Source organism: Loxodonta africana, chromosome 16 (genome assembly GCF_030014295.1).
Source record: "Loxodonta africana isolate mLoxAfr1 chromosome 16, mLoxAfr1.hap2, whole genome shotgun sequence".
Lineage (NCBI taxonomy): Eukaryota > Metazoa > Chordata > Mammalia > Proboscidea > Elephantidae > Loxodonta > Loxodonta africana.
This window is the reverse complement of record NC_087357.1, coordinates 60941800-60969688: the sequence shown is the minus strand read 5'-3', so window position 1 is coordinate 60969688 and position 27889 is coordinate 60941800. Positions and strand designations below refer to the sequence as shown.

Below are 27889 nucleotides of genomic sequence, written 5' to 3'. Positions count from 1 at the left end.
AGAGTAAAATTGCAAAAATCAACGTATGCTTGTGGACTAATTCTTATTCATTCTGCTTTGTATTTGGTGGTGAGTTTCTTTGGTGGCTTTTATCAGTTTTGAAAATTTCTTAATCTTTATGTTTTAGATATTGTTTTATTTCCCCTTTTGGGACCACATAAAGTATATTAGATCTTTATTGTATCTTCCATGTCTTTTAACATTTCTTCTATTTTTATTCCTAACCCTGTCTCTTCATGCTTCATTCTTAATATTTTCTTCTGATCTATCATCAAGTTTACTAATGCTTTCTTTATGTGTATCTAACATAAGTTTTGGGGAGATTTCTTTCCGAATTTATTGTGCATCTTTTTAGTTTCCAGTATGTTGATGAAACGCTTAATCTTTTTTTTTTTTTAATATCCTTTAATGTAAAAACATTTTTTTAAAAAAAAGACTTTCTGATAATTTAACTAACTGGAACATCTATGGATTTGTTTCTATCATGTATTGTTTGTTCTAGTTTTCATTCATCTTGTTGCCTAATATAGTTTTGATTATGCAGTGAACATTATATTTGAAACATTATTTTTAGAAATAATTGAGGTCTAAATTTTAAAATGATTTGGAGCCCCGATGGCACCACGGTTAAGCATTGAGCTGCTAACCAGAAAGTCGGCAGTTTGAATCCACCAGCTGCTTCTTGGAAACCCTATAGGGCAGTTCTACTCTTTCCTATGGGGTCTCTATGAGTCAGAATCGACTCAACTGCAACATGTTTGGTTTTAAAATGATTTTATTTTCCTCCACAAAGGATTTTTGTTTGTGTCTATCAGGCACCTGAAATATCAGGAAACCAGAATCACTTCAGTGCAATTTGAAGGACTAAAATTTTTCAGGCAACCCAATCACTCCAAGTCAGGCTGCAGTTTACTGACTATTCAACTTTACTCTAAGGTGCAATTTTTTGTCGTTTCTACCCCAAGTACAGGCTACTTACCAAAGCACCTACTCTTGGGTATCTCTATACACTTACTTTTGTCCCTTTAGTTTCCAGTGTTGTCAGAAACACTGCCCAGTTTTTCAGGTGCCTTTCCCAGATTGGCAAATGACTCCAGGCAAAATCAGTCTCAATTTCCAGGCTAATCTCTTTGACTTTAGAGCTTTCTCTGATTCTTGGTTGTGCTATTTCTCACTTCCTTTTTAGCTTTCTAATGCCTTCAAGTGATCTTTTTTTCATTATTTTGTTCAGCTTTCTAGTTGTCCTCAGTGGAAAAGGTGGTTCAAATTACATTATCAGGATCCAGAGGTTGCAAAATCATTGTATTTTCTGTTGTGTGAGAATTTCAAAATTGAGGCACTTGACTCATGTCAGAAAGATCAGTCCAATTCTGAGTCCTGACTCCATCTTAGCTTTTACTTATTTTCCCTGCAACTGTCAAACCCTTAGACAGGCTTAAGAACATAACAAAGTATTTCATTTTTCTCTGTGATTAAACTAAAGATATAGAAAGAATGGTCCTAAGGGAAGGTCTTGACAAAATTCCCTTATCAGAAATCCCCTCAGCAGTCCCTGGGAGATGTTTTAAGGTAATTACTTTGTGATCACCCTGTAAAACCCCCCTTAGTCACGTGTTTAAATTAACCAATCCAAATAGCCCACATTCGTGTTTCCAATCAATAACCGTAAAGCCCCCCCTACTTTGAGTTCTCCCACCTCCTACTTCTCTGACCTTGTAACCTCCAATCAGAACATTGTACCTTTAGTTCTTGATTTTACCCATTAAATATGCCTCTGTAACTCCACCACTTTGGAGTGTTTGGTTTCACTTTGTGAGCTCAGACATGTCCCCGATTCAAACTGTTTTGTACCTTCAAAAACCTTCTTTGCTTTTATTTGAACACAGTGCATGTTCTTACTCATTGTCACTATATTCAGAATGTTTCTCTTTAATTTAAAAACATTGTTACATTGTTAAAATATAGTTCTTTTCATTTGCTTTATTTAGAATAATACTACCCACAATTTTTGTCAGAAAGTTAAGTATAAGACTATTCATTAGACAACAACTTTAGTTATCTCTCTGTTCTAAGGAAATATTTGGTCATCTTTATTGTCCTTATACATCTCTGAATTTTCCACCAGTCATCTCTGTGCAAGCGAACACTTAGAGTTAAATGATTCTATAGATGATTAAGGTGATCCATTTTAACAATTCTTTTCATTAGCTACGTTGTCAATATATACATTTAAAAATAAAATTAAATTTTGAAACCTGCTTTAAAGGCTATCAAATATGATTTTGAATCTAACAACTTAATGAACATTTAATGAGTACCTACTGTGTGCCAGGCAGTCTTCTGAGCAATGAGCCTACAGCAGTGAATAAAGCAGAATAGCAATGACAAAACAAAAATCCTTACATCAACAACAAAAACTCAAACCAAATGCAGGAATATTTGCAAAATAGAACTTTTTCTTGAGGCCAAATTCAAGAATCCTTATCATTCTTCCTGATTTGTTGAGCTTTGTTTTCCTTTGCATGCTTGTCATATCCTACAAGCTCCTTCCTGATCTTAGATAAGCACAGATCACTAGTATGGCTAGTATCAAACACTCCCTGTGGACTGATTTTTTTTCTTCCTCTTTTGAAGAACTGTTGAGTAAATCCCATATCTTTTATGACTAATATCAAATAATAAAATCTCCTAGTAATAGTAAAAGCTGGGTGATGAATAAAAAAGACTGAAGAAGAACTGATGCCTTTGAATTGTGGTGTTGGTGAAGAATATTGAATATAACATGGACTGCCAAAAGAATGAACAAATCTGTCTTGGAAGAAGTACAGCCAGAATGCTCCTTAGAAGCAAGGATGGGGAGATTAAGTCTCACATACTTTGGACATGTCAGGAGGGATCAGTCCCCAGAGAAGGACATCACACTTGATAAAGTAGGGAATCATTGAAAAAGAGGAGACCCTTAACGAGATGATTGACACAGTGGCTGCAACAACGGGCTCAAGCATAACAATTGCGAGGGTGTCGCAGGGCTGGGCAGTGTATTGTTCTATTGTACATGGGGTCGCTATGAGTCGGAACTGTCTCAACAGTGCCCAACAATAAAAACAACAAGTAATAAGTTACAAGACCAGCCTCATTTCAGCAATTGATTTGTCTAACAATCAACAGAGTGTCATTCAAAGTTAAGTGGTCCCCTTTCCCTGCCACAGGGGTGGGCCTGCTTCAGGTCAGCATGCCTGCAATTGGAGAGGCGGACTGTAGTTGGGCGCTTCTACTTGTTTCTGTCTTGTTTGTCCCCTCACTTGGTTGCCTTTGGCTCCTCCTCTATTGAAAGGGGATCAGGAAAAGAGATAAGGCTTCTGTTAACTGGCACAGATGTAATTTGGTGATAGTGTCCCCTGGGTGTGTCAGATTCCAAATGTGGATTTTTTCCTCTCATTTGATGGTTTTGTGGGTTCCTTGGAAGATACTTGTGCTGGAGAAGCATGACTACAGTTCCCATGGCATGAGAAAGTCCACTCCTCTGGCTAGTCACTGAGAATTGCTTCCTCAGCCCATCCCATCAGTTGGGTCACTTCCTCTCTTGATTCAGCCCCTGGGGGTAGAATTTGACACAGTCTCAGGAGGGATCCCTCCCATCTGATCCACAAGAAACACTCCTGCATTTTTGCCTTCCCATTGATGGAGGCACAGTCTCCCCCCGAAGCAACCACATAGCCCTTCCTCTTCCTCGTCTCCAGGGAGGCACATGTTGGGTTTTTTGAGTGGTGTCTGGAAACTCCCTCTCTCACCTGTCTTGACTGAGGCACAAGATCTTTCATTCCTTCCACCATGGGGGAGGGAGGGAGTGCACAATGCTCCAATACTCCAAATAAACCTTCTCTTTTCCTTTGTAATTTCAGTTCTTTTATATCCTTGAGGTGAAGCAATGGGTTAGATGTCCACAAAGTGTTTTTAGGTGCCACTTTTGGCATGTCCTACCTTGATGGTCTAGAGCCTCACTTTGGAATGCCATGGGCGTTGGCACAGATTAGCCATCAAGCCTCATCCAAAACCAGGGCAGAAATTATCCCTGTTTGCATACTGGCACAGTGAGAAGAAAAATATTGCTATTTTAAACCAAAAAAGAACTATATCTGCTATCTTATGAGGGGAAAGTCATTGTTTATCTCAGGGAATGTGGGTTTTTATTTATTTAAGAAAATAACCTGATGGACTTCTTTGACTGGAAAAGGTGATTCCAGCAGTTCTGGTAGGGGAAGGTGAAACAAAGAGAACACTGATTTGTTGTGCACAGTAAGTGGGAAGGGCTCTTAAGTTTCCCAGGAAAGAGGGGGTTGAGGGACTTGGACAGGGAACTCAGAGGGGAGCTGTGAAGCAGTTTGGTAAGAGAGAGGGCCCTGCAGCCTACTGGGAGGTCAGGGCCCAAGGTGAAAGGATGATTAATGACAAAGATGGTCAGGGGAATTTAAGAACAAGGATGCCTAACATGAACGGTTGATTAGACACAACCCTTTAATAAAAGTGGGCTATAGACAGTAACTTTGTGTTAGTGGTGCCTTTGGGAAGTTAAGGTAAAAAGGGCCTGTACAAGGTCTGAAATGATGTGAAACATAGGAAGCAAGACTCTAGTGAGACCAAAAATCCAGGGGAAGCAGGAAATTGGAGTGAGAGTTGACCATGAAAGTTGAGTCTTGGTGGGGCTGAAGGACTGGGGCACTTACAATTTTTTTTTTTTTAATTGTAGAAAATTTGAAAAACACTCAAAAATAGTGAGAGGAGTGCAATGAGACCTTGGGTACCCATTGCTAGGTTTCAAAAACCATTGAAGCACTTTTTAATATTTAAGAAAAAAATGAGTTCAGAGGAATAGAGGACTTGGGGCAGAAACAGGGAGAGCTTATCTGGGCTATTGTTGCAACACAGGTGTTTGGGTGGCGTCTTATAAGGCTCCAGGAATGGTAGTCAGTTCATTCACTTATCAATAACTATTCTAAGAGGAAACATATTATACCTAAAAGACCAAATCACATACCTTCTTCCATGAAGAAGTGATGCCAATTTCCCTCATTCTAATCCAGTACTAACAGTTTACTTGAGGAAGATGTGTTTTTGGTTATTTTGTCAGGTATATTTGCGTTATCAGTGTATGTGTGTGTTTGGTAAGGCATTGCACGGTGTGCGCACTAGTCTTAGAAAGTTCTTCAGTTTTGTCCAAACGCGGTTTTCAGTGTCCTAAAACTAGCTTAAACAAACACAAAAATAAGAATAAATTTGTTATCTTGCATATCAAGAAATCTGGAGGCAGAGTGGTTCCAGGGTTAATTCAGTGGGTCGGTGGTGTCATCAGTAGTCCCTGGGTGGTGCAAACAGTTAAATGCTGGGCTGCTAACTGAAAGGTTGGCAGTTCAAGTCCACTCAGAAGCACCTTGAACGAAATGCCTGGTGATCTACTTCCAAAAAATCAGCCATTGAAAAACACCATGGCACACAGTTCTACTCAGACACACATGGAGTCACTATGAGTCAAAATCGACTTGAAACCAACTGCTGTAGTTTTTTGATTTACGATGTCATCAAAGACCCAGGCTCTTTCTATCTTTCCCCTCTGCTACGGTCAATGTTTTGGCTTATCTTTAGCTTTGCTCCTCATATTTGCAAGATGGCTGCTGTAGATCTAGGCATCCCGTCCTCACATGGTAGCATCCATAGGAAGAGAGAGGGAGACTTTTCCGATCTTGTATCTTATTAGAGAAGAAAATCTTTCATAGACATTCTCAGCAAATTTCCCTTCCAGAGCCCATTGGCCAAGATTGGATCACATTTTCATGCATTACCTGCAAGGGATACTGGGAAAATATCATGCCTTTTCCTATTTATCTTAGGAAGTGGGCTCTGCCTAAGGAAGATGTAGGTTGGCAATGATTGTTAGGTTGGCAATTCTTCTTGTCTGCTACCATCATTTAAGAAGTAGGTATGATTAAATAAGAGTATTTATTTCTTTGCATGCTGCGTGATTCTGCAATGTACTGAACACCTGTGGTGTGCAAAGCACTATGGGGTTCTACAGAGATGAGGGCAACATAGTACCTTTAAAGCTACTACGAAGGAGATAGCAAGTCTCCAAGTAATGCATAGTAGGGTGCTCATGATTGTCCTGAAGATGGTCAAGGTATGGAGGAAGAAACCTAAGACTGAGGAACTAGACGTGGCTCTGCCTCTTTTCAGTATGAGACCTTGTGCAAGTAATCCCAATCTTTAAAAACTCAGTGTTTTTAATCTCTAATTACTTGTGAAATAGAGTTGGTTTTGTTTGCCTTGAATTGATTTCCCCTTTTTCCACCAAGATCTCCTCGAATTTCCCTCATTGCTTATGAACTTGGTGGGTCTGATTGGAAGTGGTTGGCGCTTTTCAGATGTACATGGCAGCGGTCAAAGGCACTGTCCATTAACTCCCATTCCCTAGATCCCTGGAGAATTGCTGACTCCTGACTTTCTGGGGTTTTTGTTTAACTCTTCTGTGGTGTGTGGTTCCAACGACTTTCTTTTATTTGTCTTTTCTGAAGTTTTCTAGAGTTCATTTCTGTTACTTGCAATCTAAGAACACTTACTGATAAATGGAGAAAATAAACACTTGCTTTATCTGCCTACCTTTCAGCATTTTTTAGAATGAAACTAAATTAAACTCAGGTGCACAGTTTCAAGGTACTGCCCTTTAAGTAAAATCTGCTTTATAACTAAGTACCAAAAATGTATTAACTTGCCCATATTTTAGTAGTCAGCAAAGTTGGTATGTAAGAAACAACCTTTCATCACCTAAAATAAATAGTAATATGGGGTAATTGTGAGATGGTTATTTACTAGAATAAAGTTTTATGATATAGTCTTATGGCCAAATATAACAAATAGTAGACAATTTAAGCCAGTGGTTTCAAAGTATGGTTCAGGCACATCTAGAATCTCCAAGATCTTTTCAGAGTTCCATGAGAGATTATAACTATTTTCATAATTACACTAAGAAATTATTTGTCCTTTTCACTTTTACTCTCTCACAAATGTACAGGAGAGTTTTCCAGTCTCCATGACGTCATTGTTCTAATGGCTAATGGAACTTATGCTTACATATTCTTATGCTTTCTAGAAATTTCTAAGGTTAGATATTTGCATTTTCAAAGAGTAATTCAATCTGTTTTCAGTACTCCTGTGTTCTACTAGCTATCTTCAGTTATGCCATCAATAGACTCTGTAACATTGTTATTATCCAAAAAACTGTTATTTTGAAGTCTCAGAGTTCTTCTATGCTTAGGTGGAAACACAACAAGAAGTAAATAGTACTCTTGTTTTGTTTTGGAATAATATTTAATTTTTTTCCAAAAAATTTGTTATTTCATTTTATCTTAATACTATTATTTTAGTATTCAATAACATTGCATTCTAAAATAAAGGAAATTTCATTTATAATTTTTTTTTATATTTAAGGAAAGGTAGTTGGCTTTAAAAAAGGAAATTAGAAGACTCACTTTTTCAACGCATCTTTATCAAAGATGAAACTGACATGATAAAGAATTTTCTTACTCACATAGGGAGAAATCTACTCAAAAGAAATTGGGTAAAACTCTAAATAAGAAACAAAAACATGATGAAACCTATCTTTCCTTTGGCTTTATAAATGACAATAGTTTATCTTATTCTGTCTTATGCCACAGAACAGGTTAGAATAATGTTATGGTGCTATTTAAGCTTCAGTATCATTTTAAGATCAAACATCCAGAGATAAAGAAAAAGGAATCCAATATTTGAAATGAGGACGTGATAATCTTTTTAAGCTTATCTTTAAAGCCAAAATTATTTTCTTTGCAATTTAGAAATGAAAAACTCATCGAAGTATCTTACAGGGTAGCTTATCACATTGCATCGCCTGGAAAGGCACATGTAATTGATGAGAGATTAATAAAACCCACACAGTTGACGTTGCTGAATGCCTGCTGGATGAAAAGTTAGTAAAAGAAGTCATGCCACTGCCACTGTCACTTTCTAATGACACAGTAAGTCACCACATTAAAGACTTAGCTACAACCATGAAGACCAAGTTAATATTTCACCTGCAGAGTTGTATGCTTTTTTTCTTTTACCAGCTTTCCTGACCCCTGCTGCCTTCTCATTCCTGCCCTGAGCTGCTGTGCCCATTTAGTCTTATTTTGTTTTATTGGCCTGTCTAGTCTTTGGTGAAGGGTGGACCTCAGGAGTGACTTCAGTACTGAGTTAAAAGGGTGTCCAGGGGCCATACTCTTGGGGTTTCTCGTCTCTGTCAGACCAGTAAGTCTGGTCTTTTTGTGTGAGTTAGAATTTTGTTCTACGTTTTCCTCCAGCTCTGTCTGGGACCCTCTATTGCGATCCCTGTCAGAGCAGGTGGTGGTAGCCGGGCACCATCTAGTTTTGTTGGACGCAGAGTTGTACTTTTGACTTACAAATGGATGAATCTACACATGTAACTGGACTTGCTGCATTACTTGTATTCAGCTGGTATTAACACCAACCACTCACTGAAGAAGGTTTTCTTTTATTGGACTATTTGGCAGCAAACACAAAACCAAAACCAGTTCCCGTCAAGTAGGTTCCAGCTCATAGCAACCCCGTGTGTGTCAGAGTAGAACTGTGCTCCATAGGGCTTTCAATGTCTGATTTTTCAGGAGTAGATTGCCAGGCCTTTCTTCTGAGGACCCTCTGGGTAGATTCCAACCTCCTGCCTTTTGGTAGCAGCTGAGCATTAAAGGTTTGCACCACCCGGGGACTGAAATATTCTACTGAACTACTTTTTTTAATTTTATTTATTTTTTAAAATAATTTTTATTGTGCTTTAAGTGAAAGTTTACAAATCAAGTCAGTCTCTCACATATAAACTTATATATACCTTACTACATACTCCCATTTGCTCTCCCCCTAATGAGTCAGCCCGCTCCCTCCTTCCAGTCTCTCCTTTCGTGACCGTTTTGCCAGTTTCTAACCCTCCTACCCTCCCATCTCCCCTCCAGACAGGAGATAGCAACATAGTCTCAAGCGTCCACATAGTGCAAGTACCTCACTCCTCACCAGCATCTCTTTCCTACCCACTGTCCAGTCCCTTCCATGTCTGATGAGTTGTCTTCAGGAATGGTTCCTGTCCTGGGCCAACAGAAGGTTTGGGGACCCTGACCGCCGGGGTCCTTCTAGTCTCAGTTAGACCATTAAGTCTGGTCTTTTTATGAGAATTTGGGGTCTGCATCCCAGTGATCTCCTGCTCCCTCAGGGATTCTCTGTTGTGCTCCCTGTCAGGGCAGCCATTGGTTGTGGCCGGGTACCATCTAGTTCTTCTGGTCTCAGGATGATGTAGTCTCTATGAACTACTTTTTAAAATTGCATGGTTTATCCTACAGCAATTGTGAAAAGGTGCAGTTGATGGAGAAACAGCAATGGTGGCTAAACTGCTGGAGCCTGAGGTTGAATCCAGGCAGTGGCATGAAATTGTACCAGGAGTGGTACTGCCAGGACCTCACTGCCACACATTTGCAGAGGAAAAAAAAAAAAATCCAGTTCCACTCACTTAAGAATGTCTCTGATGAAGCAGTTAAAATTATTAATTTTATCGTATCTCGAATGTTGGTTATGTTTCCTTTTAATATTCTGTGTGATAAAATGGTTGTCTCCAGGAAAAACTCTGGTGCAGGTGGCTTGAACTGTGAGCTGAATAAGCCTCTTTTTTCATAGACTGCCATTTTTACTTGAAAGAATGATTGACAGAACAACTGTTGTTATTCAGACTTAGGTATTTGGTAGATACTGTCTTGAAAATGAATGACGTGAGCCTATCACTTTAGGGAAAAGTGACAGTAGTTGTTGCTGAAGATAAAAGTCAAACTTTCAAGCAAAAATGAGAATTTTAGAAAACTGGTATCTGCTACTATTAGTTTGACAGCTTCCCAATACTTAGAGTTTTCTGCCAAGATTCGTAGTGATATTAATGAACAGGGTTTAATTTTTGATATTATGTAATAAAATGTATCTGATACCCTTGAAAGGTCTGTTTAACTTACTGAAACAATATTTTCCTAATGAGTAATGCAGAATGGTACAAAATCATGCATAGGTGAAAGATTCATTCAAAGTGTGAAATAGACCAAGAGCCGTCAAGTCATTTCAGACTCATAGTGACCCTAGGGGACAGAGTAGAACTGCTCCGTAGAGTTTCCAAGGAGCGCCTGGTGAATTTGAACTGCTGACCCTTTGGTTAGCAGCCATAGCACTCAACCACTATGCCACCAGGGTTTCCTAATGTAGTATAGCGTGAAAAATTCATTGATTTGCTTTCAGATTCTACATTGTAACTAACCTTTAAAAAATGACCACTCATCGAGTTTGGGTGTAGTAGCAAAGAAAAATAACTACAATTTTCTTAAAAGTCTTCCATTTTTCAACTACATATCTGTGTGAGGTAGAGATATGTTAACTAAAACCCAGGACTCCAACACACATGGGGCCACCATCAATCAGAATCAACTCAAATGCAACTGGTTTGGAGTCCTTGACTGGTGTAAACAGTTAACATGCTCAGCTGCTAAACTAAACATTGGGGGTTTGAGGAAGGGCTTCAAACCAGTTCGAACCAATTCAGTTATGGCTGACAAAGAAACCAGAGCAGACTCGAATTTTTAAAATTTGGGTGATCCGGAACCATATCTGGAATGAGGAAAATTATGGATTGAAGCCTTGGAATGGGAGACCCAGAAAAGGTGTAGTGAGCTCTCTAAGGGGCCTGATGCATGAGATTGGATTATTGACGGAACACACATTCAAAGCTGTGCAGTTGGTCGCCATCTTTGAGTGGGGGCACTGGTGTTTCCAACTCTGCTCAAAATCAGATGGGCAAGCAATTTGGTTGCTATGCAACACGTAAGAAGCCCTTGTTTTCTAAGAGGGGGATTAAGTTTCCAGAGCAGCTCTGACCCATAAATTTTTTAATTTTGGATATTTTTCAGGTTCACCCAAATTTTGAAAATTCAAGTCTGTTCTGTTTTTGCTTCCTCAGCCATGATTGAACCAGGAAGAACCAGTTCGAAGCCCTGTCTTGAGTCCACCTAGAGTTGCCTTGGAAGAAAGGCCTGTTGATCTACTTCCAAAAAATCAGCTATTGAGAACCCATCTATAAGGTTGCTATCAGTTGGGATCGACTCAACAGCAATGGGTTTAGAGGCTTCAGAAGGAGCCTTGGTGGCACAGTACTTAAAGCACTCAGTTGCCAACCAAAAGATCAGTGGTTTGAATCCAGCAACTGCTCTTCAGGAAAAGATGTGGCAGTCTGCTTCCATAAAAATTACAGCCTTGGAAACACTCTGAGGGCAGTTCTACTCTGTATTATAGGGTTGACTTGGTGACAACGGGTCTGGTTTTTGGTTAGAGACTTTAAAGGGAGGATGGCCGGGCCAATACCTTGTTGGTTTTGGAGTTCTAGCCTTCAGAACTGTGAGAAAATAAACTTCTGTTATTTTAAGCCATCTTCTTTGTAGTGATTTGTTCTGGTAGACCTAGGATACTAATAGGGTGGGCTACTAAGGAGACTGGCAGAAGAGAGAGAGAAGATTGAAAAGTCAGAATAGTTCTAGTGAGGAAATCTTTCTTGGAAGCCCCAGGTCTCACTGACCAGGAGTGTGGCATGGGTGTGAGGAACACGATGTGATCAATGGTTCTGGGGAGTCAGAAACAAAGGCCATCATATTTTGTATTTAGTTGAGTGGATAGTCATAAATCTTGTTTTGTTCAACTCTTGATTTTAAGAATCTTAAAATATCTGTTTCATAATTTTATAGGTCTCTAAAGCTAGTGGTGTGGTTCCCAAACATGGCAGTTCATCCATTGGAATCACCTAAAGAACTCACTACGCAAATTCCTTTCTCCCACAGAGATCCTGATTTATAGATTTTCGGTAGAGTCCAAGAATCTGTGTTTTAAAAAAAGCTTTTGAGGTTTGGAAATGGCTCCTTTGAATATCATCTAGTACAATTATCTTTTCTTACACAAGAGAAATAAACTTGGAACAGGTTTTTCAGTGTAGGTTTCTGTTCAAGTGATGAGGTACTTTTCCTAGCTTTTTGGTTTTGGTGAGCTGGTCAGGTGAATTCATCATCCAGCTTCCCGAAGGAAAGCTTCTCTGGTGCCTGAGAGTCATCCTTGAAAAACCTCAATAGTGGATTCAATTCATTTCAATTCAAGAACAACGCACTCTAGTTCTTACCTTTTGCCTCTTACAGATGAAAAAGTAAACAATATGTTTAATTGCTTAAGTAAAGGGCCTGATAAGACAGAATCTGCTTAAAGGAGGTCTCATTTTAATTAGAACAATAATGACTTAAGTTTTCTATGACACAGAGAGAGAGAGAGCAAACCGCTTTTTGTCTACATGAGTTGAATTTCTCTCAGCCGTTTCCTCTTCATTCTTCTTCTTTTTTTTTTTTTAATAATATTTTATTATGCTTTCAGCGAAAGTTTACATAGCAAATTAGGTTCCTATTTAACAATTTCTACACAAATTGCTTAGTGACATTTGTCACGTTTTCCACAATGTATCAACATTCTCATTATTTCCGTTCTAGTTGTTTGTCGCTATTAGTTGGAATTGACTCGAAGGCACTGGGTTTAGTTGTTCCGTTTCCAGTAATCTAGTTTTCCTGTCCCCCTGCCTTACTTTCTCATCTTTGCTTTTGAGTAAATGTTGACTGTTTGGTCTCATATAGATGATTTTTTAGGACCACAGTACTAGCGATGGCTAGTGTTACATGTCAACTTGGATAGGCTATAATTCTCGGTGGTTTGACTGACATCATGTATCACCTCCCATTTTGTGATCTGATGTGAGCAGCCAATCAGTTGGAAGGGGAATTTCCTTGATTGGCCTGCATTTGTCATATAAACAAGTGTTTTGGCTAAGCTCGCTCTATCTTGATCCTGCATTTATCTCGCCATCCTCTGACCACTGGTTCTTGGGACATGAGAAGCCTTTAGTCTGCTGCCTGACCTGCTGTTGAGTTCATCAACCCATACAACCACAAGAGTTGGGGAAGCCTCCAGCCTTCCACCTGATGCATGGTTTTGGGACTTGCCAGCTTCCACAATTGCGTGAGCCATTCCCTTGAAAGAAATCTCTTTCTGTATATTTACACATAGGCTTCACTGCTTTTGTTTCTCTAGAGACCCCAGCCTGAGACAGTGGTCACGGGGTAATATTCTTAATATTATGAGCCAATCTGTTATTTAGCTGAAAGGTGACCTCTGGGAGTAGTTTCAATTCAAAGTTTAAAGACTATCTCAGGGTGATATTCTCAGGGGTTCCTCTAGTCTCAACTGGTTCAGTAATCTGGACTTTTTAAGAATTTGAGTTCTGTTCTACATTTTTCTTTCATTCTGTCAGAATCCATTTTTTGTGGCCCTGATCAGAACAGTCAGTAGTGGTTGCTGCACACCATCTAGTTCTTCTCATCTCAGGGTAGATAAGGCCATGGTTTGTGTAGACTATTAGTCCTACAGACTAGTTTCTTCTCTGAGCCTTTTATTTCCTTCTTTCTCTTTTGCTCCAGATGAGTAGAGACTAGTAGTTATATCTTAGATGGCTGCTTGCAAGCTTTTAAGACCTCAGGCGCTACTCACCAAATTTAATGGTGTGGCTGTCCTGTTGTATTCAGGAGCTTTCTGGTCAAATTTCTCCATGCAAAGTCTTAATTTCTCGTAGATCTTCATGATGTCAGGGGTGTGCTCCTTCTGGTCGATCTGCTGCTCTCTCTTGAGCACCATGTCCTTGCAGTTTGTGCAGCAGTGGATGTGGTTGTCATCCTTCCTATCTAGCACAGAGCTCACACTGCTCACATTGCTGATGCTGCTCCAATGGGAGCCATGGACACTGGTGGGTGACTGGCTGGGGCTGGCGTGGGCATTCAGGCAGTCCTCGCTGGAACTGGTGAGCTTGTTTGCCAGGGGAAGGCTGCTGAGCTCCATGCACTTCTTGCACATGATAGGCCTGCAAAGGCGGCAGTTGTGGTGGTGGTTACGGATGCTGGACTTATTTCCACAGTCTGGACAGAAAGGGACGTCCTGGTTGTTGACCCAAGGCACCATAGCCTTTTCTATTGCTTGAATCTTAGCTGACTCGGCATTCGTTCTGTCAAATGCAGTGGGCTTCTCTAACCTGATTATTAATTTACTGACTTTCACAACAGAGTGGTCAGTTCTGGCAGTTTGGTATTTTTTAATATTCGAAAGATGGCTTCTCACAGCACCAAGTTCCTGGGGCTCCCACATGTACGGATCAACCCCTCCGTAGCTGAAAGACTCACATCCTTGGGTCCCTGATTCTGCTTGGTCATCAACTTTTCATTTCAGCAACCTATTCTTTGCTTTCTTAGCCTTCTGGACAAGACTTCTAATTTGTCTGTTGACATAACGATCTTCCCCTGAGTGCTCTTCCTCGTAATGTGACTGAAGCTGATAGAAAGACTGCAGGTCCTTCAGGCACAGAGGGCAGAGGAAGCCCTCCCTCACTTCGCCTGGGTCATCCAGGGAAGCCACGGCGGTGCCCTCTCAACCCCCACAAGGCAGTGGCCTCATGCCAAAAGGCAGCTTGGTTCCCCCACAAGGGTCAGGGCTCCTGCAGGATTAGCTTAGCCAAATAGCACACTGATGATGAGAAGTGGCATCGTGGCCCTGAATGAGGTTTCCTCTCAGGAGTAGTAAGAGCCCTGGCTTCTATACTCAGCTGGGGTTCCACGGGCCCACAGGCCTATCAGGTCCATGGGCCAAGGCTGTGGGCCTCCACAGGCCCTCACATTACTGGGGCTGCCATTACTATTGTCAGCTCGGAGCTCGATAGGCGCGCCTGTGGCGGCGGCCTGCTCTTCCTTCTTTGAGAAGGAAATACGAGATTTGGGTAAGTTTAAAAAATCTCGTAATTAGTTATTTGGAGCTAAAGTCTTTGGGTTATCATGTTAATTATGCAAATAGTGCCTCTAAGTTTTTTTTTTTTTTAAACCTCCCGAACCATTTGCAGTGTTTAAGAAAAGGAATTCTATAAACCTTTCTGTGATATTTATGTTACTTTCTGGTATTTTTTCCCTTTTCCTTCACAATAAAAGAGTGTTTAAACTTATCAAAATCACTTGAATTTTACGTCTATAGTCGGGATCCTAACATCTCAATTTTCGACACTTATAAATGCTTTAATAGATACATGGACAGTAATTTCTTTTGACTTGAATGTAATAATCGGGCTCATTTATCTAGGCTGACAAGATTTCATTTCCTAATGATATTTTATTGTAAATTTATTTGATTTCCTTTAATATATTATCTCATTTCTCATCGCCTTTGCTTTTGAAAAAATATGAATAATTTTCTCTGGAATTATGAAGACTTGGCCCTAAGCTGACAGCTCTGAGACGCAGTGAATATCTCCACCCTTTTAAACAAATTACATAGTTTGATAACAAAGTCCCAAAAAGAAGAGAACACGAGTTGATCAAGAAGCTATTCTAAAAGACATTCAAAGATTGTACTTTCAGGGGCTCTTGTTTTCTTTTCAAGAAGGAGAATTAAAATAATTAGACCAACCTGTCTCTATTTCTATATTTTCAACTGCCTTGTTGATATCTGTCTGAAGGTCCCACAGTCAATTCACATTCAACACTTGGTTACAAAAACAAATTTGCCTTCTTCCCACCCAAATGGCTCCTTCTCCTGTTGCCAGGTGAAAACCCCAGGTTTTGCTCAGCGTGACTTGTTACAGGTAATAAACAAGAGGCTGAGGTGGGAGACCAGAAAGACGCCTTTATTTTGTTGTACAAGGAAAGGAGCAATTGGGGTTATTGCCTCCAAGACTGCTCGAAGGTAGCTCGGGGAGGTGGGCTTTTAAAGAGAGCAGACAAGGAAATGCAAATTCATCATAAAGATTTAGAATTGATCTTTACACTGGTGCTCAGAGCTTGGGGATGATAAGCATTTTCTTTGGACAAAGGTTCAATCCCCCAGGATGGAGGAAGAGGTTGATTTTCCTTCATTAGGTTGTTAAGTCTCCACCAAGGGGTGGGTTGAGGCCATCTATGGCCCATTCTGTGGTTATCTTGTCAAGTACAATTTCAAAAGTATATGCCGCTTATTCTGCTCAGTGTAGGAGGGTAAGACAGAACAGGTGCCTCTCAGAAGGGCTGGGCTCTGAGGCTCCCTGCCTCACTCCTGTGTTCTTTATTTCTCTTAAGAACATCACCATTCACTCAGTCAAGCTGAAAATTACACGACATTTTGGAAACTTTAATCTCCCCCAATAGTTAGTCTGTCACAATGTCCTGATTCCTGTAACTTCTAAATAGCTCTCAAAACTGTCTCTTCTTCCCAAATATTTTGCTACTTTCCTCGTGAGTCTTGTCTGAACAATCACTACCAACCAAGCAACCAACCAGTTGCCGTCGGGTGATTCTGACTCACGGCAACCCCATGTGCGTACACACAGTTTTCAGTGGCTCATTTTTTGGAAGTAGATCTCCAGGTCTTTCTTCTGAGGTGCTTCTGGGTAGACTCGAACGTCCAACCTTTGGGTTAGCAGCAGAGTACATTAACATTTGCGCCACCCAGGGATTCCGACGATCACTACAATCTCCTAATTGGTTTCCCTGCCTCCAGCCTCACCACACATTACCCATCTTCCATGCTGGTACAAGGGAGATTCTTATGGGAATACAAACCTGACCTTAACTCCCTATCTAAATACTCTTCGTTGGCTTCACGTTACCTACAATATGAAGTCCACAGTCCTCAGCGAGGCATGTGAAGCCCTTCAGGACCTGATCCCAGCCTAGCTCTTCAATCTCATCTTTTGTCACTCTTCCCCTTTGTCACCTTCCTACCTCAAACTCCGGTTCATCTTTGACGAGTAAACTCAAGCATCACTTCCTCTGATGATGCTGCAGCAGAAGTGTCCATGGTCCCCTCTATACTTCTACACCTTGTGCATGACTCTAAGACATGATTTACTCATTGTTGTAACTGTTTATGTCTCGCTCTGTCACTGGACTGCAAGATTCTCAAGAGAAAGTATTGTGTTCAATTCACTGTTTCCTCAATTCTTAACACAATGCTGGGCACATATTGAATGAAGAGTTGAATGTCTGAATAAGTCCCAAGGGACTGTTGGAGTTATTTTCTTTTGCCGGATGGCTTATTTATTGCCTCTTTGAAGCATTAACTGGAGTTGGCTACTTATTACAATGCTATTTGTTGAAATGGCATTTGACCTGTGTTTCACAATTCCACAGTAGAAAGAAATGACCGAATAAGACTGTGATTTAGAAGCCTGTGGTTGTGATATAAACACAGGTTACTTGCAATTTTGATCATTTTTTAAAAGCCTTGCTGCAAAATTGTATTTTCTTTCTCCTCCCAGCTCCACCTTTTCTGCAAACACCACATACATGCTTATTTGTTTATGTCGTTGAGATGCCTTCCGTATTGGGTTTTGCAATAATCATTTGGTTTCTACAAAATCGGGTTGGTAAGCATCACTTCCATTGCAGTCCCAGGCTGTGAGGCAACTTCTGATAAACAAGTGCCACCAAAATACCATAGGTATTTCTGTGAGTGGGAAGAGAGCACCACTAAGATCAGTTTATTTCCTCAGGTCCTACCTTGTTTTAATACAGTTCAGTTTTTAAAGGCAGTATGTACTGAAGTAAAGGGGAAACTCCCTGAAATTTGAAGCAAATTTTTTTCAAAACATAGGACAGACGTAAAAAAGCCTAAATGCCGCTCGTCATTCATCAAGGGGTGCTTTAATTTCATTGATGATTATACTGAAACCTCTCTCTTTAAAGGTAATGTCCAGGTCCACCCGACATTCAGCTGAGTTTGGGGATTACATAATACGCATTTAAGAGTTGATTAGAAGGGATGGGAGATTTCCAATAACGGTGAACAAAATCCTCACTTCCTTTTGGTTCTCAGCCTTTAGGGTTGCCTTAAGAAAGGCTACAATGTGAAATCCAAAAGCAAAACTAGTTTAACCATCACATGACAAGTTACAGAGTAAAATAATTACATGCTTGAAAGATCCCGAAGATTATATATAGTTGTTTTTGTGTATTTTTATTAAAATTCTATTTTTCATGGCAATTTGAATGGAAAAGACTTAAATGTTTCATGAAGAAACATCAAAGTCTGTAAAAACCTGAGAGCGAACTAAGAAGGGAATAAAATTAGTTGCTGTTCCATTAAAAAATCAGCTTTCTGTTCAGAAGGAAAATCAATGACAATTTTGTTAAAAAGAATTTTATTATCTCACTATTCAAGGCCCTTCACCAGTCTAGCCCCCAACTGATCTTCCTTGACCTCCATCTCCACTCCTCCTCCAGAAAACAGCATCCCTTCTTTCTCTGCAGCTCTGTAGGATTTAGTCATCCTTCTCTCATAGCATTCATCATCTGCATTAAACCGAAACCAAATCAGTCACTACTGAGTCAGTTTTGATTCAGGGCAACCCCAAGTGTGTCAGAGTAGAACTGTGCTCCATAGGGGTTTCAGTGATGGATTTTTCAGAAGCGCATCACCAGGCCTTTCTTCTGCGGTGCCTCGAACCTCCAATCTCTTGGTTAGCAGCTGAGCCTATTAGCCGTTTGCACTACTCAGGGACTCCTCACCTATGTTGTTGTCGTGTGCCTTCGAGCGGATTCTGACTCATAGCAAAAAAAAAACCCTAAATATTAGAGCTTTTGTTTTAATCCAATGGAAATGTGATCTCTCTGACTTGTTCACTGGCCAAGAATCCAACTCAGGCCTTCCACGTGAAAGTAAAAATTCTACCACTGAATCACCACTGCCCCCCACACCATAATAAACCTTTGTTTTGTGAAGTTTATTCAAAGCTGGCCAACTCACAAAATACAAACACAACAAACAACAAAAGTATTTAAAATGAAGGGCTCTGGAATAAGACTGCCTGGGTTCAAATTCTGACTCTAGCACTTCCTGACTTCAGTTTCTTCATCTGTAAAATGCCCATAATAATAGTAAAAAGCCTCCTTGGATTTCTGCAGAATCGAATGAGTGAATACTTGTGACGTGCTTACAGCAACGACTGGCATACAGTAACTGGTCAATTTCTCAGCGACAGCTGCTACAGCGATGTGTTAGAGGGGAAATATGCATGTGGGGGATTGAGAATTGTTTGATTTATTGTTGTTAGTTGCCTTCCATTCAGCTCTGACTCATGGTGACTTTATGTATAACAGAACAAAACATTGTCCAGCCCTGTGCCAACCTCACAATTTTTGGTACGTTTGAGCCCATGGTTGCAGCCACCATGTCAATCTATCTCATGGAGGGTTTCCTTAATTTTTGCTGACCCTCTGCTTTAGCAAACATGATGTTCTTTTCTAGCAATTGGTCTTTTTTTTTTTTTTTTAATTGTACTTTAGATGAAGGTTTACAGAACAAACTAGTTTCTCATTAAACAGTACATGCATTGTTTTATGACATTGGTTAACAACCCCACAAAGTGTCAACACTTTCCCTTCTCAACCTTGGGTTCCCTATTACCAGGTTTCCTGTCACCCCCCTCCCCACCCCTACCCCCCACCCCCCGCCTTCTAGTCCTTGCCCTGGGGCTGGTGTGCCCCCTTAGTCTTGTTCTATGGGCCTGCGCAATCTTTGGCTGAAGGGTGAGCCTCAGGAATGACTTCACTACTGAGCTGAAAGAGTGTCCGGGTGCCATACTCTCAGGGTTTCTCTGGTCTCTGCTAGGCCAGCAAGTCTGGTCTTTCTTTCTGAGTTATGCTTCTGTTCTACATTTTTTTCCAGCTCTGTCCAGGACCCTGTCAGAGCAGTCAGTGGTGGTAGCTAGGCACCATCTAGTTGTACTGGACTCAGTCTGGTAGAGGCCATGGTAGATGTGGTCCATTAGTTCTTTGGACTAACCATACCCTTGTATCTTTAGTTTTCTTCATTCTTCCTTGCTCCCAAATGGATGAGACAAGTGGAGTATCCTAGATGGCCTCTCACAGGCTTTTAAGACCCTGGGTGCTACTCACCAAAGTAGAATGTAGAACTTTTTTTTTATAAACTATATTATGCCAATTGAGCTAGATGTTCCCTGAGACCACGGTCCCCACAACCCTCAGCCCAGCAATTTGGTCACTCAGGGAGTTTGGAAGTGTCTATGGAGCTTCCATGGCCTTGCCTTGTACAAGTTTTGTGCTGTACTGTGTACTGTCTTACCCTTCACCAAAGTAACCACTTATCTACTGTCTATTTGGTGTTTTTCCATCTCCACCCCTCCCTCCCTTGTAACCATCAAAGATTGTGTCTTTCTCTGTTTAAACCTTTTCATGAGTATTTACAGTAGTGGTCTCATACAATATTTGTCCTTCTGTGATTGCCTTATTTCGCTCAGCATAATGCCCTCCAGAGTCATCCACATTATGAGATGCTTCACAGATTCGTCTTTGTTCTTTATCATTGCATAATACTCCATTGTGTGTATGTACCACAGTTTCTTTATCCATTCATCTATTGATGGGCATCTAGGTTGTTTCCATCTTTCTGCTATTGTGAACAATGCTGCAAAGAACATGGGTGTGCATGTGTCTACTCGTGTGATGACTCTTGTTTCTTTAGGATATATTCTTAGGAGTGGGATTGCTGGATCATATGGTATTTATATTTCTAGCTTTCAGAGGGAGTGCCATATCGTTTTCTAAAATGGTTGTGCCATTTTACATTCCCACCAGCAGTGCATAAGAGTTTCGATCTCCCTGCAGCCTCTCCAACATTTGTTATTTCCTGGTTTTTTGATGTGTGCCAGTAATGCCAGGGTGAGATGGTAGCTCATTGTGGTTTTGATTTGTATTTCTCTAATGGCTAGTGATCACCAGCATTTCCTCATGTGTCTGTTGGCCGCTTGAATGTCTTCTTTGGTCAAGTGTCTGTTCATTTCCTTTACCTATTTTTTAATTGGATTATTTGTCTTTTTGTTGTAGAGGTGTTGGATTTTCTTGCAGATTTTAGAGATTAGACTTTTGTCTGATTTGAAATAGCTAAATTTTTTTTCCCCAGGTTCTCTTTTTACTCATTTGGTGAAGTCTTTTGATGAGCATAAGTGTTTAATTTTTTGAAGATCCCAGTTATCTAGCTTATCTTCTGGAGTTTGTGTACTGTCGGTTGTGGTTTGTATCCTGTTAATGCTGTGTATTAGGGCCTCTAGACTCTATGCGCTGGGTTGGGTTAGAATTGGTCCTATTTTTTCTTCTATGAACTTCATAGGTTTTGGCTTTATATTTAGCCAAAATTTGATCCATTTTGAGTTAGTTTTTGTATATGGTATGAGGTATGGGTCCTGTTTCATTTTTTTGCAGATGGACATCCAGTTTTGCCAGCACCATTTGTTAAAAAGTTTGTCTTTTCCCCCATTTGATGGACTTTGGATCCTCGTCAAAGATCCGGTGACCCTGGGTGGATGGATTTACATCTGGGTTCTCGATTCTGTTCCATTGGTTAATGTATCTGTTGTTGTACCAGTACCAGGCTGTTTTGACTACTGTAGCTGTATAAGTAGGTCATGAGGTCAGGTACTTACTGCGAATCCTCCTACTTTATTCTTCTTCAGTAGTGCTTTATTTATCCAGGGCTTCTTCCCTTTCCATATAAAGTTAATGATAAGCTTTTCCATCTCTTTAAAGAATGTTGCTGGTACTTGGATGGGGATTGCATTGTCTTTGTAAATTGCTTTGGGTAGAATTGTCATTTTTACAATATTGAGTCTACCTATCCGTAAGCATGGTATGTTTTTCCATTTATGTAGATCTCTTTTGGTTTTTTGCAATAGTGTTTTGTAGTTTTCTTTATATAGGTCTTTTACATCCGCAGTTAGATTTATTCCGAAGTATTTTATTTTTTAGGGGCTATGCATTTTTTACTCATTTATTTAAAAAAAAAAATTTTTTTTTTTTCATTATAAATGGTATTGTTTTCCTGGTTTCCTTTTCATCGTTCTCTTTATTGGTGTATAGGATTCCAAGTGATTTTTGTATGTTTATCTTGTATCCTGCTATTCTGCTGAATCTTTCTATTAGTTCCAGTAGTTTTCTCATGGAGTTTCTTGGGTTTTCTATATTGAGTATCATATTATCCACAAGTAGGGACATTTTAACCTCTTCATTACCAATTTGGATGCCCTTTATTTCTTTTTCTTGCCTTATTGCTCTAGCTAGGACTTCCAGCATGATGTTAAATAGGAGTGGTGATAAAGGGCATCCTTGCCTTGTTCCTGTTCTCAAGGGTATTGTTTTCAGCTTCTCTCCATTTAGAATGATGTTGGCTGTTGGTTTTGGATAGGTGCTCTTTACTACGTTGGTAAATTTCCCTTCTATACCTATTTATTGAGAGTTTTTATCAGGAATGGTTGTTGGACTTTGTTGAATGCCTTTTCTGCATCGATTGAGATGATCATGTGCTCCTTTCCTTTTATTTATGTGGTGGGTTACATTGATTGATTTTCTAATGTTGGACCATACTTGCATACCTGTATGAATCTTGCTTGGTCATGATGTATTATTTTTTTGATATGATGCTGACTTCTACTGCCTAGAATTTTGTTGAGAATTTTTGCATCTATATTCATGAGAGATATTGGTCTGTAATTTTCTTTTTTTGTGGCGTCTTTGCCTGATTCTGGTATCAGGGTAATGCTGGCTTCATAGAATGACTTTGGAAGTATTGCCACCTTTTCTGAAATAGTTTGAGTAGTACTGATATAAGCTCTTCTCTGAATGTTTGGTAGAATTCTCCAATGAAGCTATCTGGGCCAGGGTTTTTTTGTCGATATTGTTGTTGGGAGTTTTTTTTTTTTTTTTTTTTACCTTTTCAATCTCTTCTCTTGTTATGGGTCTGTTCGGATTTTCAACATCATTTTGTGTTAGTTTGGGTAGGTAGCGTATTTCTAGAAATTTGTCCATTTCCTCTAGATTTTCAAATTTGTTGGAGTATAGTTTTTCATAATACTCTGTTATGATCCTTTTTATTTCAGTCTGTTGTAATTATATTAGATTTCTTGAAATGCCATGTTGTTGCCCTGCTAAGCTGTGAGCTTCTTAATTTTTTTTTCTTTTTAATTGGTGTATAACTTACCTAAAATTCACTAAAATTTAGGGTACAGATGATGGCTTTTCACATTTTCACCCAGAGTGTAATACAGAACATTTCCAGCACCCTAGAAAGCTCCCTTGAGCCCTTTCCTAGTCAATACCCCACCCCCAGGGGTAACCAGTGGTGTCACTGGGGGGTGTGGGGTGTGGACCACATCCCCTGACACTGTCAGAGGAGGAGACACAAAAATGACCCCAGGGCCCAGTCGGTGGCAGCCTCGGCGGTGGTGGGCAGGCAGGCACTGCTGGGGGAGAGGCTGCCAGAGCAATGGCGTCATTAGTGTTGGTGTCACACATCACCAGTGCAGTAACTCATCACCATCTCCTTCTCATCTGCCAGTCACAGTGCCAGCGGCCAGGCCACAGCTCCCTGCCATTGGGCAGAGGAGAGGGTCTCCACCTCGACCAGTGGAAGTGGGGACAAGCTGTGGGGGAGCAAGGCTGCATTGCACAGCTTTCTGCTCTGCATGGGTGGTGGAGTGGGGCCAGGCCATTCTGCCCACGTGGGTGGGGGTGGATGACACCATGAATTGCTGCCCTAGTAACACCAACCCCAGTGACTCCATTGGAAGTAATTACTTTTCTGACTTCTATCATAGTTGATTTATTTAACTTGTTCTTGAACTTCAAGTAAATATAATTGTATTTTGGGCACTTTTTGTGTTTGACTTCTTTCTCTCAACATTTTGTCTTCCACAGGGTTGAGTCTAGCAATAGCCTTGCTACTGTTGTATAGAGAATCCCACTATATGACTATACCAAATTTTATTTATCTTTTCTACTGTTAATGGATATTACAGCTATTTCCAATATTTGGCTATTATGAATAAAACTGCCACACACATTTTTACACATTTTTGGGATAGAGATATGTTCTCATTTCTCATTTCTCTTAGGAGCATACAAAGAAGTGGAATTGTTGGGCCATAAGTTTAGTAAATACTCACAAATAATATTCCAAAGTGGTTGTACCAGACTGTGATCTTTTGCAGGGCAATGATATATTTTTCAGTCACCCTCATGTCCCCTGAATCTAATATACCACTTGGAACATAATATATGCTTGGAAAACATTTGTTGAAAGAATAGATGACTAGATGTATCAGTTAGGGTTCTTTTGTTGCAAATAACAGAAACTAATTTTGGCTAACACAAGCACAAAAGAAATTTATTATGAGGTGTTTTAGCTAGGATTCCTAGTTTTAGACAACTGAACCCATGCCAGGTAGTTTAAGCAGAAATGTATTGAGTACGGATATTAGGTAGCTTAAAGAATTTCCTTGAAGGCAAGAAAACCAAGCACAAATGCCATACATCCAGGATCATTATAACCAGGAGAAACGTTCAACTATGCAGACTGTTGTCACAGAATACATCCTTTTGTCACTGCCCACCACTTTGCGTCTCTGATGCTGGGGACTGGAGGTGGAATTTCTGCTCAAGCTGTCTCAGATGACCTTATCTTCTGTGTAAAGCCACTACCTCACAAAACTCACAACTGTCTTCCAAATCTCTTGCAGATACATCTGCTCGGTGATAAACCCAAGTGATGTATGAACCCTAGCTGCAAGAGAATCTGGGAAATGCAGTTTTAATTTCCAACTTGTACTGTACAAGAGGGTATGTTGGGGGCGGCAGGGCAGATTCTGATACAGAAACTAAAAAGCAGACCAAGAAACAGTCTCAGAAAGAGACAGGGCTGCTTTGAAGGTCTAGATGACCAACTGACATTTCTCCTAAGGATATCATTCTTCCCTTTATGACAAAGACTCAGAGTCTTGGGGGAAAAAGTCCAGGTAGCAAAGCTAGGATCGTATGACCATTCCTTGGGTAGGAGAGGGCTGGACAGTCTCACCAAAATGGCATGCAATGGAGAAGTAATTACCCAAAAGGAAATGGGATACTGTTCCCCCTCACACACTTAGGGGTAAAAACCCACAAATGCCCACTACAGAGTAGAAAAGATTAAAAAATGATAGTTTGAAGGTCCAAACCACATTTCACACATTCTGCCTGAGAGCTGATATCCCCGTGATTTCTAGCAGTTAGAGTCAAAAGGGACTAGGCAGATCATTTTATGGGGTCAGGTATACTGTGGTATAATTTACATACAGTAAACTCTGTGTTTTTAGGTTTATGGCACAGTCAAGATATAGAATATTCTCATTCCAAAAAGTTCCTTTGTGCCACTTTGTGGTCAGTTCCATCCCCTCATCCCTAGCCCCACACCCAGTCCCTGGCAATTACTGATTTGATTTCTGTCCCTCTAGTTCTGCCTTGTCCAGAATGTCATGTAAATGGAACCATATAATATGCAGCTTTTAAGTCTGACTTCTTTTACTTAGCCAAGAGATCATTTTGCCCAATGGTTTTCAAACTCTGATCCCTTCTACTGGGGAAAACTTTTTTTCCCAAACAACCCTTTATGCAGAAATCTAATATTTGAGACAGAAAAAAAATGGATTGCTTTCATGAAATCAGAACGAGGGGCCCAAGTCCAATGTTGCTTGTGATAAAGCACACTGTAGCTTGCTGACTGAATTTCATTTATCCCATGTATCTCACGGTTACAATCTTTTCAGATTCACTGTGTTTTTTTCAAAGTAGATTTCTCATTGCAGAAACTATCACAGATCGCTTTTTCTAAGGCATGGACCAGGGCAACTATCAGAAATGCTAAAAGAGTTCTTGTCCTTCAATTTGTGTTGATATTATGGATTCGTATTTACTTAGCTGATTTTCTTGCTAAAAATATTCAATTCAGGTCCACTAGGTGTCAGTTGTCATCTCTTATAAAAAAAAAAATATAGCTTACTTAAACTGCTTCGTTTAAATACCACTGTTAACCATTAAAATGGTGCGTGCCTGCTAGCACTGTATCTGAACAAATCTGAAGGGAAGTTTGTGTAGGGTGTGTCTTCTAGATGTGTGCTGTCCAGCTTGGTAGACATTAACCTCATGTAGCTACTGCACACTTGAAATGTGCCTAATCCAAATCGAAATGTCCTGTTGGTGCAAAGTACATAGCCAGATTTTGAGGATTTCGTATAGAAAAGAAGGATGTAAAAATATCTCAGTAATAATTTTTATACTGATGGTACTGTGAAATCATAAATCTTGAATATGTTAGTTAATATGTTACTAAAATATACAACAGAATATATTATTAAAATAATAAAACAGAAGGAACCTGGCTGGCACAAGCAGTTTGTGATCAGCTGCTAATGGAAAGGTAGGAGGTTTGATCCCAGCCAGTAGCTCTGTGGATCTGCTTCCTTAATGATTACAGCCAAGAAAGCCCTATGGAGTAGTTCTACCTGGTAGCACATGGGGTCACCATGAGTTGGGGCATCTAACAGCAACAACATAATAAAACATATTAAAGCATATTATTACTAAAATAAGTGATACTACTGTTTATTTTTTAAATATTACTACAAGGAAATTTTAATTATATATGTGTCTCATATTTGCGGTTTGTTTAGATCAGCCCTAATCTAGACAGATCGCTGGTGAGTCTGCACCTGTGTGTATTTGCTAACTGTTCTCAAGAAAGACCCAAAAGCTACACTTCTCCAATCTGGAGCTCAGAGAACACGAACAACAGAGGCCACTTCCATTTTTTTCAGCTTCCTGGTAAATTTTGAAGAAACGGGAAATGCCAAAAGCGGAGTTACATAAATTAATTTATATTTTTATATTGAAAAATTTTACATCTAATGTATCAGCACTTTTAACATAAAAAATGCATTGCAATATAATATGCTGTCCTAACCGTAAGATAACTTGGAATTTGTAAAAAAGAAAACATACTGATGATGCAGTCCAGTAAAAACCAGTTGCCATTCAGTCAACTTTGACTCATGGTGACATCATGTGTGTTGGAGTAGAACTCTACTTCTTAGAGTTTTTATTGGCTGACTTTCAGAAGTAGATCTCCAGGCCCTTCTTCGGAGGCTCCTCTGGATGGACTCAAACCTCCAAACTTTTGGCTAGCAGCCAAGGGCTTAACTGTTTGCACCATCCACCCATTAAACCCCAAAAAACCAAACCCATTGTGTCGAGTTGATTCTGACTCATAGTGACCCTATAGGACTGAGTAGAACTGCCCCATAGGGCTTCCAAGGAACAGCTGATGGATTCGAACTGCTGACCTCTTGGTTAGCAGCCAAGCTCTTAATGACTGTGTCACCAGGGACTCTTTTTTTTTTTATTGTGCTTCAACTGCAAGTTTACAAATCACGTCAGTCTCTCATACAAAAATTTATGTACACCTTGTTATACACTCCTAGTTGCTCTACCGCTAATGAGACAGCACACTCCTTCTTTCCACTCCCTATTTTCGTATCCATTCAGCCAGCTTCTGACCCCCTCTGCCCTCTCATCTCCCATCCAGACGGGAGCTGCCCACATTGTCTCATGTGTCTACTTGATCCAAGAAGCCCACTCCTCACCAGTATCATTTTGTATTCCGTAGTCCAGTCCAATCCCTGTCTGAAGAGTTGGCTTTGGGAATGGTTCCTGTCTTGGGCTAACAGGAGGTCTGGGGACCATGACCCCTGGGGTCCTTCTAGTCTCAGTCAGACCATTAAGTCTGGTCCTTTTAAGAGAATTTGAGGTCTGCATCCCACTGCTCTCCTGCTCCCTCAGGGGTTCTCTGTTGTGTTCCCTGTCAGGGCAGTCATCGG

General features: G+C 40.1%; 1 protein-coding gene across 1 annotated transcript; it reads right to left on the bottom strand.

Annotated features, from left to right (window-relative positions):
- Positions 1 to 12867: 12867 nt before the first annotated feature.
- Positions 12868 to 23479, bottom strand: LOC104845833 (rabenosyn-5-like). Its single transcript, XM_064269087.1, is given in 3 exon segments — positions 12868 to 14598; positions 14793 to 14921; positions 23303 to 23479. Coding segments are annotated over 3 exon segments (1245 nt in total). The 3' UTR covers positions 12868 to 13659.
- Positions 23480 to 27889: the final 4410 nt, after the last annotated feature.